The sequence below is a fragment of the Prenolepis imparis genome, unplaced genomic scaffold (assembly GCF_030444845.1).
Source record: "Prenolepis imparis isolate NDT839.2.m4 unplaced genomic scaffold, iyPreImpa1.0 SCAF_1, whole genome shotgun sequence".
In the NCBI taxonomy this organism is placed as follows: Eukaryota; Metazoa; Arthropoda; class Insecta; order Hymenoptera; family Formicidae; genus Prenolepis; species Prenolepis imparis.
In genome coordinates this window covers 20256438-20270769 of record NW_028141159.1, presented here as the reverse complement: position 1 = coordinate 20270769, position 14332 = coordinate 20256438, and the positions used below count along the sequence as shown (strand labels likewise).

General features: G+C 28.3%; 2 protein-coding genes and 1 long non-coding RNA gene across 7 annotated transcripts; 1 reads left to right on the top strand and 2 right to left on the bottom strand.

Annotated features, from left to right (window-relative positions):
• Window positions 1–25: 25 nt before the first annotated feature.
• On the bottom strand, window positions 26–1095 carry LOC145935513 (uncharacterized). The gene is made up of 3 exons (XR_014425239.1): window positions 956–1095; window positions 622–759; window positions 26–140 (listed from the first exon to the last, which is right to left on the bottom strand). It is a non-coding gene; the product is annotated as an uncharacterized LOC145935513 (long non-coding RNA).
• Ide (Insulin degrading metalloproteinase) lies at window positions 819–8396 on the top strand. 4 transcript variants are annotated; one of them, XM_083036889.1, is made up of 14 exons: window positions 819–964; window positions 2099–2298; window positions 2507–3007; window positions 3528–3730; window positions 4123–4371; window positions 4718–5107; window positions 5421–5530; window positions 5619–5763; window positions 5908–6018; window positions 6097–6217; window positions 6434–6640; window positions 6732–7024; window positions 7176–7385; window positions 7485–8396. In XM_083036889.1, exons 2-14 carry the CDS (start codon window positions 2136–2138, stop codon window positions 7734–7736), a joined length of 2955 nt encoding a protein of 984 aa, XP_082893015.1. In that variant the 5' UTR covers window positions 819–964; window positions 2099–2135; the 3' UTR covers window positions 7737–8396. The 4 variants fall into 4 exon arrangements, with proteins under 4 accessions (XP_082893015.1, XP_082892992.1, XP_082893010.1 ...); XM_083036866.1 differs by lacking the exon at window positions 819–964 and adding an exon at window positions 996–1097; XM_083036884.1 differs by lacking the exon at window positions 819–964 and adding an exon at window positions 1284–1423 and having other exon boundaries at window positions 7485–8395.
• A 429-nt stretch (window positions 8397–8825) lies between these two features.
• Window positions 8826–13810, bottom strand: LOC145935441 (uncharacterized). Of its 2 annotated transcripts, none has more exons than XM_083036807.1 (6): window positions 13585–13777; window positions 10491–13198; window positions 10307–10420; window positions 9837–9987; window positions 9483–9674; window positions 8826–9298 (listed from the first exon to the last, which is right to left on the bottom strand). In XM_083036807.1, the coding sequence occupies exons 2-6, from the start codon at window positions 13179–13181 to the stop codon at window positions 9240–9242; spliced, it is 3207 nt and encodes a 1068-aa protein (XP_082892933.1). In that variant the 5' UTR covers window positions 13182–13198; window positions 13585–13777; the 3' UTR covers window positions 8826–9239. The 2 variants fall into 2 exon arrangements, with proteins under 2 accessions (XP_082892933.1, XP_082892923.1); XM_083036797.1 differs by having other exon boundaries at window positions 8827–9298; window positions 13688–13810.
• Between the last annotated feature and the right edge of the window lie 522 nt (window positions 13811–14332).

The window sequence follows — 14332 nt, the reverse complement described above, 5'->3', positions numbered from 1 at the left end:
GCGAGCGCCCTCGCTCCAACTAGGAATGATAAATAGATAGATGGGTAGGCGACGCGCGAATCGCGCGCGTCCAAACCATAGACCATGGATGAACATAGAGCGGTATTCGCGTAGTCATTTCTCGACCAATAATGCGGGGTCTACAATAGATCGTAAAGTCATGGGTCGCAAGAAATTAACCAATCACAGTCGATTATTCTCCTCACATTCAACTGTGATTGGTCAATTTCTTATGACTTACGACTTTACGACTTTAGAATTTATTTTTTTATACATTTATACATATATATGTTATATAATATATATAATTATGGAAATAGATTTAATTATGAAGAGATAATTTTGCGCAATTTTTTTCAGATATTATCAAAGAAAAAATATAATCATTATTATATATATTTATTATAAATATCTCGATGTAAATATAATAAATATATAACACTATAAATATTTATTATACATATATGTATATATTATATATATATATATATATATATATATATATATATATATATATATATATAATAACGATGATCTTCGTCCTCATTTTTTTTTTGGTAATATGAAAAAATCACGCGAAAAAAATCATCTTCATAATTAAATCTAATTATGAATATTCACCAATTTATCTCCATTGGATCTCTTGATGGAAAACGTGGCGCCAGACATTTTCCGAATTTAAACCCCCGGGATTCTCGTTAACTTCAAAGCGCGTTTATCCATCGCTACTACTCGACCTACTCGTGTACCAACTACAAACTACATGGGACTCGATTCTTGAATTCATTCGCAAGAGAAACGTATACGCAAATTCGGCTCTTACAGAAAAGTTGCAAGTTGATTGGCGATCGCATGGCTTTTAGCCAATCAACTTGCAACTTTTCTGTAAGAGCCGAATTTGCGCATACGTTTCTCTTGCGAATGAATTCAAGAATCGAGCCCATGGTATACCAACCGTGTATGTGTAAGTATGTTTAGTCGTTTTTTTTCTCGCCCTTCCGATTACTCGATTATGCAAATTCACCTCAAATGTTTGTCACGCACGCATTAAAATCTCGCATTCTATTCGTATCCACGCAATCTTTTCTACTGTTCAGGTATGCGTATGTGTGTTCGTTTCAGAGACGCGACTTGTCATCCTTCGTACACCTGCATGCTCGATACGATCTATGAACACCTACATACCTGACCACAATTGTATTCGCAATGTCATCATTCGGAGTGTATATCGATTGATAAATTGTGATAGATTAACTCGTGACAATCTCGTGCTTTTTTTTCAGCTGACCCTTTCGATAATATCGAGAGATTATCACGATATTTCAGCTCTTTTGTTCAAATTCGTAATCGCTCATTGGAATTTAACCTTAAGAGTATCCTTCTCAGTGACTTTGTTTCTTTTTGTTACGAGAATCTTTGTTGTGTAAGTCTATTTTTTTACTATTTATTTTTTGGAGTTAGCTTGCGTGCGAGAGAAAATAAACTGCTCAAATAATATCCCTGCGAAGCAAGGACGTTTGTCAAAAGTCAGTGAAATTTTGCTGGTGACAGTGAAAAAAAATAAAATAAAAAATAATTTGATTGTGTATTATATTCTTCGCGCGAAATTTCATCATTGATATTTCACGATGACGTCGTTTTATCAGAATGACAAGTTCTCGCTTGCGGAGAGTTGTAACTGCAAGTAAGAATTAATGATCCGTTGCAATTGTACATTATCCAGAATGATAACATAAACTGTACACTGGGTTTACATAAAATATCTTTAATATCTTCTTTGCACCACACACTTATATACTTTGCAAGAGTTTAACTTTTAATTTTTGACTCGTATATAATGTAATAAAATCATTACAAGTCTTGTCCAGAAGAGAGAAGAAACCTAGTTCTAAATATCACAAAAGAGAAAAACTGTCTGCGCAAAACTGACCTCAATATACAGTTTTAAATTCAGTCTCAATATATATGTGTGTGTGTGTTTGAATGTTACATTTAATTCAAACTATTGAAATTAATATTTAATAGTGACATAATTTTTATAGGTGACAGTTTTCATAAATCCTACTTTTAAAATCTTTGTGTTTTTTTATGTTTACAGAAATAACATTCTAGAATCCAAAGCTGCAGTAATCAATATGTCAACTCACAAACGTGTTGAAAAGCGATACGATGATATAATAAAATCACAAAATGATGACAGATTGTATAGAGGTTTAGTACTTGCTAATAAAATGAAAGTGCTTTTAATAAGTGATTCAACAACTGACAAGAGTGCTGTTGCACTAGACGTTAATATAGGTAATTTTGATCATATTATCATATTATCTATACTGTGCTATAGATAAAGATATAGAGTATTTGAGAAATAAATATAGAAATTAAAAAAAAATTATTTTATACATGTTTAGAACTATTGCATAGATTGATAAAAATATATTATATAAATATTTCAAATTGATGTAAAAGTCTTTGATAATAAGATCTGTTTGCTTATTATATGTTACAGGCTATATGTGCGATCCAGATGATCTGCCTGGATTAGCTCATTTTTGCGAACATATGTTATTTTTGGGAACGGAAAAGTATCCTCAGGAGAATGATTATAATATGTATTTGTCACAGAATGGTGGCGCGAGTAATGCGTCGACACATTTAGATCATACCACCTATTACTTTGATATAACTCCGGAAAAGTTAAGAGGTGCGTTAGATCGTTTCGCCCAGTTTTTTTTGAAGCCCCTCTTTACAGAGGCTTTGACTGAATTGGAGTTGAACGCTATAAATTCGGAACACGAGAAAAATTTAGCAAGTGATACTTGGCGATTTGATCAATTGGACAAATCGTCTGCACGCCCTGATCACCCGTTTTCCAAATTCGGCACGGGTAATAGAAAAACATTAGATATAATACCAAAGCAGAAAAACATCAATGTTAGAGATAAACTACTCGAATTTCATGAAAAGTATTATTCTGCAAATATTATGTCATTGTGCATTCTTGGAAAAGGTAAGATAATAATTTATATATAACGGTCTGTTCACATTATTTTAATATCTGGACATTTTGCATTTAAAGATTTTGAAATATGAGTAATGAAATATTCATTATAAATTTGTTGATAATTTTCTCTTTCTCTTTTTAGTTTCAATTACTTCATTAATTGTTTATGTATTGTCACATTCTTTTTTTCTTATTAAAACAATTTTTTATTAGTATTTGAACATGAAAAATGTGAAAAAAAATTTTAAAAATTACGAAATGTTTTTAAAAGTGATTATTGAGACTTTAAATAAATAAAAGCGAAATTGGCTTATTTTTATAAAAAAATTTAATATTTCGAGGTAATCAGATTAATATGAGCCAATAGGCAAATATTCATGATAAGTATGTATAATTTTTGTTTCAATTTCTCTGACTAAAATTGGATCTTTTTTTTTGCACAGCTCCAATAATTTTCATTATTTGTAACATTTGTCATGTGTTTATTATATATTATATATTTTATATTAACAAATTTTATGTTTAGAGAGTTTAGACGAACTTGAAAACATGGTAGTAGATCTCTTTTGTGAGGTGCGAAACAATGAAGTTGAAGTTCCAGTATGGCATGAACATCCATTTAAAAATAAACACTTTCGTACTAAGTGGTACATTGTTCCAATAAAAGATATGAGGAATTTAGACATTACATTTCCTTTGCCTGACTTGCAAGAATATTATCGGTCTGCGGTAATATATAACTTTTTTTATTTTATATATATATATAATTCTCAGCATTATATATATATATTTTTAGTTTTTTTTAAGTAGACTATATTTTGATAAATAATTGAAAGATTAGTTAAAAAATATAAATAACATATATTAATAATTAAGTAATGACAATAAAATTATCTATCAAATCTATTCAAATTTTCTATTAAAAGAAAATTGATTTTATAAATTCTATCTCACAGAATTTATATATATATATATATATATATATATATATATATATATATATAGTAATAAAATTCTTAATAATTATTGATGTTACACATACATATAATCTTATGTACAATATTTTTGACAATTTATACCTTATTAATGATATCATCTTATTGCTCTACTTATTGATATAGCCTGCACATTATATTTCTCATCTGCTTGGACATGAGGGAAAAGGCTCATTACTATCGGCTTTGAAGACCAAAGGTTGGTGTAATTCCCTGATATCTGGAAAACGGCCAGGCGCTAGAGGCTTCAGTTTTTTCAGCGTTCTTGTCGATCTAACCGAGGAAGGAATTGAGCATGTCGACGATATTATTACACTGATGTTTCAGTATATCAGTATGCTTAAAAAAGAAGGCCCAATTGAATGGATCTACAATGTAATGACGAAATGAAATATAATTTTAAGTAGGAAGTGCCTGGTAAATCGTAACACAATCTGCGAATTGTTCATAAAAGCAATGATATATAAACTTTTTAGATATATTTTTCATACAAAATCAATACAGAAATTGTAGAATAGAAAATGATTATATATTTTTGTCATGATCATTTATTTTTTGATTATATAGTTTTTGTTTTTCTTATGAGAAATCATACATATTCTCGCTGGCTGATTATACTGCGATTTACCAGACATCCTGCTTTTTAAAAAATTCTAAACATTACACTTTAATATTAAATAGAAGCTAACATGACTTTATATATATATATATATATTTGTAGGAATATAAAGATATTGCGAATATGAATTTTCGTTTTAAAGAGAAATCTTCACCTCGTGGTTACGTGAATTCTACAGTACAAGCGGTGCAAGAATATCCCATGAATGAAGTTTTATGCGCGGAACATATTTTCCCTGAATGGCGACCGGACATTATCAATCAGATAATGGAGGACTTAACACCGCAAAATATCAGAGTTCACGTGGTTGGAAAAGTATACGAAAATATAGCTAACTCGACTGAACTCTGGTATGGCACTAAATACAAAAAAGAGAAGATACCAGTGGACGCAATTAGCATGTGGGAGAACGTTAGCGATAATTCGGATTTGCATATGCCTCCCAAGAATGAATTTATAGCAACTAAGTTTGATATCAAGCATGAAACTAACGTAATTAAAATTGTTATTTTTCGAACTATTAATTCTTAAGCACTCTTTGATGATATCTAACATGAAATTTTCATGAAACATAAGCTCCGTTATTGTAAAGCTTGTTATAAAATTGAGTACTAATGCAAGAGAGTTAATTAAAATAGTTTTTTATGCATATACGTGGACTTTGACATTCAATATAATAATTGAAATGCTGAGTATATATCCCATTACATTATTAATATTACAAGGAATATGTGTGAGTGCTTATGAATTAATTTAATCTTTCATTTGTATGTCATCACTTGCATTAGTTGCTAAAATTTTTTAGGTAGAAAAATTTCCTACAATTATAGAAGATACACCGTTTATAAGACTTTGGTATAAGAAAGATGACGAATTTCTTGTACCAAGATCTAGGATGATCTTCGATTTCATCAGGTATGTGACAAGCTATCAAATATATAATTGTGTATAATGTAATGATTTTTTTTCCAATCTTATCTAATTTTTTTCTACTCTTTTTTAGTCCACTCGCATATATGGACCCCATTAGTTGCAATTTAAGTTATATGTTTGTTCAGCTATTTCGTGACTCTCTCAATGAGTATGCATATGCTGCTGATTTAGCTGGTTTGCAGTGGGAACTCAGTAATAGCAAATATGGAATAACAGTGGGTACATTTATAATAATAATAATATTATTGTAAAATATTGTGTAATTTTGTTTGTGCATATAATATTATAATATCTATCAAATCGTCTAAAAATGATTGAAAATTATTTTTAAGGTAAAAGTAAAAGATTGTTTTTTTTAGCTTGCTATAGGTGGTTACGATGATAAGCAATGTGTATTGTTAAAAAAAATCATGAACAGAATGACAAACTTTAAGATTGATTCAAAGAGATTCGAAATCCTAAAAGAAAGTGTATGTATAATAAGATTTATAGTTATTTATATTGTTGTTAAATTAAGCTGCAGCGTATTTATGTAGAATGGCTTACAGTATATCAGAAACTTGAAAAATTTTGTGGCCGAGCAACCATATCAACATGCAGTCTACTATCTCGCAGTTCTGTTAGCAGAACAAGTCTGGACCAAGGATGAATTATTGGAAGCAGCTGCTCGTAAGTTTGTTGTATAATAAATATTAAACATATATAAATATTTTTATAAAATGATAAAATTTTTTATAAATTTATAATGCTTAAATAATATATATTTAAATATTTAAGCTATTATATTTATATATTTAAATATTTTTAATAATGTGTGTGTGTGTGTGTATGAAAAATGTTTTTCAAAATTTTTATACTATTAAAATCTTTATGTTGATTTTGCAGATTTAACTGTTGATAGAGTTCAAAAGTTTATACCACAACTTCTTAGTAAAGTGCATGTAGAATGTTTGATACATGGTAATGTGACTATAACAGAGGCTACAGATACAGCTAGATTAATTGAATCCAAGTTGACAAATGCAGTGTCTCACATGATGCCATTATTGCATAGGCAACTAATATTGTATCGTGAAATTAGATTAGAAGATAGTAAGCATATAATTTAAATCTCATTTATGACAATTTAAAAATTGATATGCTTAAAAAGAGGAGAGAAAATATAAATATATGTTTATTATAGGTTGCCACTTCTTATTTGAAGCAGAAAATAAATTGCATAAAAGTTCATGTACAGAGGTATACTATCAAACTGGTTTGCAATCAACGGAGTCAAATATGCTCTTAGAGCTTTTAGCACAAATTATTTCGGAACCTTGCTTCAATATTTTAAGAACTAAGGAACAATTAGGCTACATTGTATTTAGCGGCGTACGTAGAACGAATGGAGCGCAAGGTTTGCGAATCATAGTTCAAAGTGACAAACACCCGCAATATGTTGAAAAACGAATCGATTTATTTATGGATTGTATGTTGGTGAGTATAATAATACTCGTGAGATAACATAATAATAATAATATACATTATGTTATAGAATTTCTTATGAACTTGATAGAAGAAATTTTATCTTTGTTGAAATATTATTTATTATAATTATATATTATATTACATATATTATTATTATTAGGATCACATATCTACAATGCCGGAAGAGCAATTTGAGAGACATAAAAAAGCCCTGGCTACGATACGTCTTGAGAAACCAAAAATGTTAAGTTCTTTATGCGCTACATTCTGGAACGAGATTTCAAACCAGCAATACAACTTTGATCGAGTAAATATCGAAGTAGCTTATTTAAAGACTATAACGTGGCAGCAAATACTTAATTTTTATAAGGTATCACATTTTGTATTATACTTTATCTCATTTTATATGCAGAATATATAGAAAAAAATTTGAAGAATTAAAAAATTAATATATTTTATAATCTTTTAGGAAATTATATATAGTGAAGCACGACACAAATTGTCAGTACATATTATATCTACAGCAACAGATAATACATCAACGGAAGAAAGTATACCTGATTCGAATAATAAAATTGAAAAAGTTATTGATATACCAGCCAATCAAGAAGTTAAGAAAATTGATGATATCTTATCTTTTAAAATTAGTCAATCTTTATATCCTCTAATAAAACCGTTCAAGAAATTTCCTAGAAAGGGTATACGCTCTTCTAAATTATAAATAAATAATAAATATAGTAAGACAATTTTTAATACGAATTAGATGAGCTTGTTTAATGCATAATTCTTTTATTTATTTATATTGATTGAGAAATTAACGCAGATTTTAATTGTTTTAATTAAATTAGTTAATGCATAATAACATTTAATCACTGAATTTATATATAATTATATTTGTATATGAATCATAACAAATACGTATACAATTATTCTTGGAAATTATAATTGTTGGATTATGTCATCGAGATTTTGTAGATTAAATTCATATAATAAAAACATGATTTGTAGATTAAATTCACATAATGAAAACATGATTTGTAGATTAAATTCACGTAATAAAAATTGTCTTGTTTGACGAAATTTAACCCTTTGATTGTCATTTTGAATATCTAAAAGTAAAAATAAATTTAAAAATGTGTCTTCAACAATGTGACTTTTCATTTACTCTATATAATTAAAGTATCAAAATGTTGGAAATTTTAGATGCAATGTTAATGAACTGAAGAATCTTAAATTGTTCTGATTATTGATCTTGAACTTCATTATTATGAAAGATATTGTAGTTTTCAGATTCCAATAAGATTCCAATATATAAAAATGTAATATTAATCATTGAAAATTATTAATTAGATTTGTATTTGTAAAACTCGCTGGTATGTTACAAAAATCGAAATTGGAAAATATGCATAAATGATAAGCATAATTTAGTATAAAATTGAATGTAAATTTATTAAATAAAATATATCTTGAATCATATTTTTCTTTTGCATTCTTTTATACTCTTTAATGGACATCAAGCAGTATAAACATTTGGAAGATATTTAAATATCTACAAAGAAAGCTTGTAGTATAGGAATTGATTTTAAATGTACAATCGTGAAATTACATAAAAAATTATTAGCTGTAATTACAAAAAATGTATTCATCTTTTAACGATTAAGCGCAACAAAAATTTCTTCAATCACTTATTTAAAATAATTTATATAGGATTTATTCTATAATTCATGATATTTTAAAGTCTTATATTTTGATGCATCCTGTATATACGAAGATAAGACTTGTGTATATATATATTTTATCTCCAATAATACAGTAGTATAATTAAATCTTTTGTATCTAAATCTATTTTTATTTTATTTACATGTCATATAGGTGTTATATTAAATAATGTCAATGTTAGATTAAACATGTCATGTTATATTAAAATATTAAACACAAAAAATATATTGATATATTGCACATTAAATGTCATATATATATAAGATTGATAAATTAAATATAGAAGACATGCATACACATATATTATTGGAAAATTGAAAAAGAATTATGTATTGATATAGTGCAATATTATCAGTATTATAAAATTTTTACTTCCTTATTTTAATATCCAGATAGTCAATATTATATTCAGATAATGAATATTTACACACAATATCAGTTTTTCGTATTATAACAAAATTATTTTTTCTTTAAGTTCCTTTCCTTAAAAATACTCTTAGTTTTTTTAAGAATGAATCAATTTTAATCGTCCTTTCTTAGTCGTAGATTGTTCAGTTTCAAAATCTGAAAAAAATATGTAGACATTTATATCAACTCGATAAAAAATTTATTTTTTATTAATATTAATTTCCGAGAAAATTTTGAACATCAAAGTAATATCTCTATATTTATATATTTCACTATATATAATATTTGTATATAGATTAAGATATTATCTATATACAACAATTAGCAACAACTTATCTACCTGAACTTCTTCGTTTGCGCTTGTTGCGATCAACTTTTAACATTTTTGTTCCGTTCGTTTGTTGATTATTTATTTTTGACGATTCCGATTCGGAAGAAATAACAGCATCATAAGAATTTGATACATCTGATTTTCTCGAACAATGTGGCAATCTTTCTCGTACAGTAATAGTGCTGATATTTTTAATATTTACTAGAAAATAAAATCAGTTATAAGAATTTCTCAAATATTCGAAAAATATTTATACAAAAATAATTTAATTTTTAAATAATATATTTTTTTATTATTTAAAAAATTATTACTTTTAAATATATACAAAATGTAACATTTTCATCTAAAAAAAAATCTATTCACCTGTTTTATAAGGTCTCCGTTTTTTACCAGTAGCAAAAATGCAAGATACGGTACCCACTTTTCTACGCACGATTCTGTATTTATTTTTTCCGAATTTTATCGTGTTTTCTTTTAATGATAGCAGTTGACTCTGCAGATTGCATTGTAAGACCTATGAAATAATTTATAAATTAATTTTGATTAATCAAAAGAAATGTTTATTTCAAGACTATTACTTAATTTTTCTATAACTTAGCGCTTCTACTATTAGGAAACAAATTTAGATTTATTCCACACAATTACATATTAATTGATAACTAAATTCTTGCCCTAATTATTCAAATTTGTTTTTCTTATATTGGCAAGAAATTAATATTAAAATTGGAGATGCTAAACTGCATTGATGGGAATGCTTGTACAATTTGCTAGAACACTAGTATTCCCATATTTCTTAAGAGAATATACATTGATTTTAAAAAATAGTTATTTACCTTATTTGGAATGTTCAAAATAAAAGCTTCGTCATCTTCAGTAAGATCTGCTAGAGTAAAACCTGCTGGTATCGTTTCCACAAGTAAGTTTTCGTCCTCGATTAGTTGCTGTAACTGAAAAAAAAAAATAATCAAATAATAGTCGTTTAAGAAAGAGAATCGAGAGAGAAAGAGAGTTACTTACATTGTACGGTCTAGAATGGCAGGAAATATCAAGATGCGCATTTGAATGTTTTGTCGATACGTGTGTATTTTGTTCATGTTTAGATTTACATCTAGTTCCAAATTCACTTATACAATCGCTTATTCTGTCTTCATCTTGAATACTTTCATCACAAAAGTTCTCTTTATTTAAAGATGATTTATTTCTTGAAAATTGATTTCTAGATTCTTCACTAAGGGATGAAATGTTATTTTCAGAAACTCTCAATTGAAAACTTTCTTCTATACTTTCATTATGATTATCTTCATCATTATATACATTTGCACAATATTGGATTTCCTTTAATAAATTTTTGTTTACATCAGATGTAGATGAGTTATTATTTTTATATGTACAACTTGTTAATGATATAGTTTTATTAGCTTGCGTCTTTATTTCTTTTTCTATATTTGATGAATCTACTTTTATTTTTTCTTCTATAGGAACCGGCACGACTTCATTGCTGCTGTCTTTGCTACATGAAATATCTATGTTGGTTTTTTCACAATTAGTTTTATCATTCTCAAACATATCTTTACTACAACTTGTATCAGAATCATCGTCATGTTTTTTTGATGTTTCAACAGTTATATATTCGTCATCGCTTGGACTAGAATCACTGCTCACAACTAAGTTTAATCTCGATTGCTGTTGAAGTCGTTTTTTAGTTTCAGGTGATATATAATTCGCATTATCTTCTTCACTGTCAGTTTCTAATGAAAATATTAGATTATTGTTAATTTTTTCTGCTTTCGATAATAATTCTTCTTGAGAATTAATATCATTTTTTTCAATATTGATGTTATCATCTTGCTTATTTATTATCATATATTGTTGGTTGATAATTTCAGTATAGGTAATTTTAGGTAACATTTGTTGCTTTTCAATATTACACGAGTCTTCTAGTTTCATAGAATGCGTATTATCTTGACAATTAATTGAATAAATCTCTGCATCCTTATCAGCTTCATTTAATCGAAGAGAATGTTTTACTTTTCCTTCAGAGGTCTCTTCTTCGTTAATATTTTCTTGTTCTTTTAAAATATTATCACAAGATTTTGAATGTGCATCCTTTGCATGATTTTCCTTTGGAGATAATGATTGCTGCTTTTCAATATTTTCTTCTGCTTGCACAAATTTCGTTTTATTTTCCTGATTTGTAAAACAAACTTTTTGTTTAATGTTCTTATCAATTGAGTTCAATTGGGAAGAATTCTTCTCTTCTTCTTCTTCTTCTTCAGAAAACGCTTTCTTATCTTGTTTCTCTAAAATATTGTCATTATTTGTAGCCTCTTTAGAATTTTCCAAAGTTGTTATTTCAATTTCAGCAATCTTCTCAAATTGTTGAGGAGAAATAAGCATTTTTTTTGCAGTATCTAGTATTGTTGAACTTTTTATATTGTTTTGTTCAATCTTGATAAATCTATCTTGCGAGTCTTCAAATCCAGAATCTTTTTGCTGGTCCGGCGATAAATTGGATCGTATTTTTTTTATTGGAGTACTGTGTCGAGTACAATTTGTGGTAGGTACAAGTAATTGATTATAATTTAGTCCATTTTCTTCGTTTTTATCCTTCTCAATATCTTTATCATTATTCATCAAATCAGCTTCTTCTAGCACAGGTGTTAAGTTCCTTCTAACATTTTTTAATAATTTAGATTTGTGACTTTCATATGTGTTGCTATAATTTTTTGAGTTTATCAAGTTTTTGTTATTTACTTCTACTAATTTATTGTTGTTGTTATTTTTCAATTTATTAACAGTACTTATTTCATTATCAGAGCCTTCAATATTTTCCAAAATAATCGATTTAGATGAAGAAATCAAATTTTTCGGTAGAGAATCTGGTGGATTTTGTGAATCTAATTTAGTATTTGATTTGTCTATCACTGCATTTTGCTCTTTGTAATCCTGTATCTCACTTTCACTAGGTTTTATTTCATTAAATATTGTATCTTGAGAATTTGATTCATTTATTACTATGTTGGAGTCTATGCAACTTTCTCTTATATTTCCATTCACAGACTTTACTATATTAGATGTTGTACTATTTTGAGAATCAAATGGCAGAGACCGAGATTGATTGTTAGATTGAGCCAGTAAATAATCAGAGTTATTCTTAACAATATTTTCCTCACTATTTGTGCATGTTTGATTGTTAGACAAGTGTGATATTTTATTTTTCTTTGTGACTTTTTGCCAGTCTATACGCTTTTGAGATGCTCTAGTATTATATTTTGCTTGCAATGGTTTCTTCTTTGGTATGCTTGCTTTTATATTGTTGATATTATTCCTGTCCTTACGCTTGGTGTTAGTCTTCTTTTTAAAGCCTTTGCAATCATCTTCAGTAAAAATATATCTTTCAGAATTAGCAACTGAGCTTTCGGTCTGTCTCAAAGAGCTGTATATGATATCATAATCGGTGTCAGATAAATTGTCCGAGTTATCAGTGTCAGTATCCTCTACCAAGTTCCGTATGACATTAGTCTTTAATTCTACATAATGTTTGTAATCTTTCACGCCAGAATATTTTTTTATTTTAGTGTTGAGTATTTTTGTTCTTCTTCGTATTTTTGCCGATGGTGTAAACTTATGTATCAAAGAATTGTCAATTATTCTGTCTTCAACAGAATTGTTTTGAACAATCCAACCAATAGCCTCGTGAGAAAGCATGATACTTTATTTTATACCTAAAATAATAAAAAATTATAAATATGTGCACAATGTAGGGTTCATTAATTTGGATAAAATTTATTATTTAAGGCGTAGAAACATTTTCGAGTAGAATACAAAAATTATAATTAAAATCATTGTTCGGTATTGCGAAAAGAATAATAACGTATTAATATTATAAAATATTAACGTATTAATAGTCACGTTGACTGGATGAATGCACGAGGAATCGAAGCACGTGACATGTTTTTGCTAATAGCCTCGCAAGAGAAAGACATTATAGAAATATTCTTTATAGAAAATAAGCTTTTTGAAAATGATTAATTATAGTTTTTAATTAGTAAAAGTATTTTTTCTCAAAAAACGAGAGAAATATAAAAAAACAAGATTAGCAGATGCTAACCTTACAATTGCGATACTAATCATTCAGCATTAATAAATTTCGTCCAAGTTAATGATAAACTCTACATTGTACACATATTTATAATACTTAATAAAGCACATACTTGGATAAAATTTTACTGAAATACAATATTTACATCTTGCATAATATTGCGCAAAAAAAAATTTATAAAAGCAATACAATCTCAAGAAAAATTTAAATATATTTTTCAGTAATTTACGAACAGTCACGATTCATGAATATCTAGATACGATGCGTCCGATCGAAAGAGTCCTGTTAACCCATCTTAATTCCACCAATCACAGCGATCGCTGCATAGGGTTTTTCACTGCAACTAGAGTGATTGACCAATCAGGAAGGAGAATAGATATATCGAGTCAGCCGAAGAAACGCGTTGGGGTTACAAATTCCGACCAATCGGAGGCCGAGGATCTCTTCGTCCTGATTGGTCGATCGGGCGCTTCACTCTATCCGACTATTTCTCGAACACAATCTAGAAGGCTGCCATTTTGCCCTCTCTTCTTCGTATTCAACGTTCGCGCGCACATCGCCGGTCCGCGAAAATACGAGTGTAAGTATATTAATTAGTGGTTTTACGTCCTTAATTATCGTGCGAATCCGCGTATAATATCGCGTCGCGTCTACCGACATTGTGATTGCGATCGCACGCAATCGCGCACGCGCGAGATTATCTCAATTTATCTCGGTCGCGAATCTCGCTCCTTCGTTTCTCCGAAATCGCGTGACG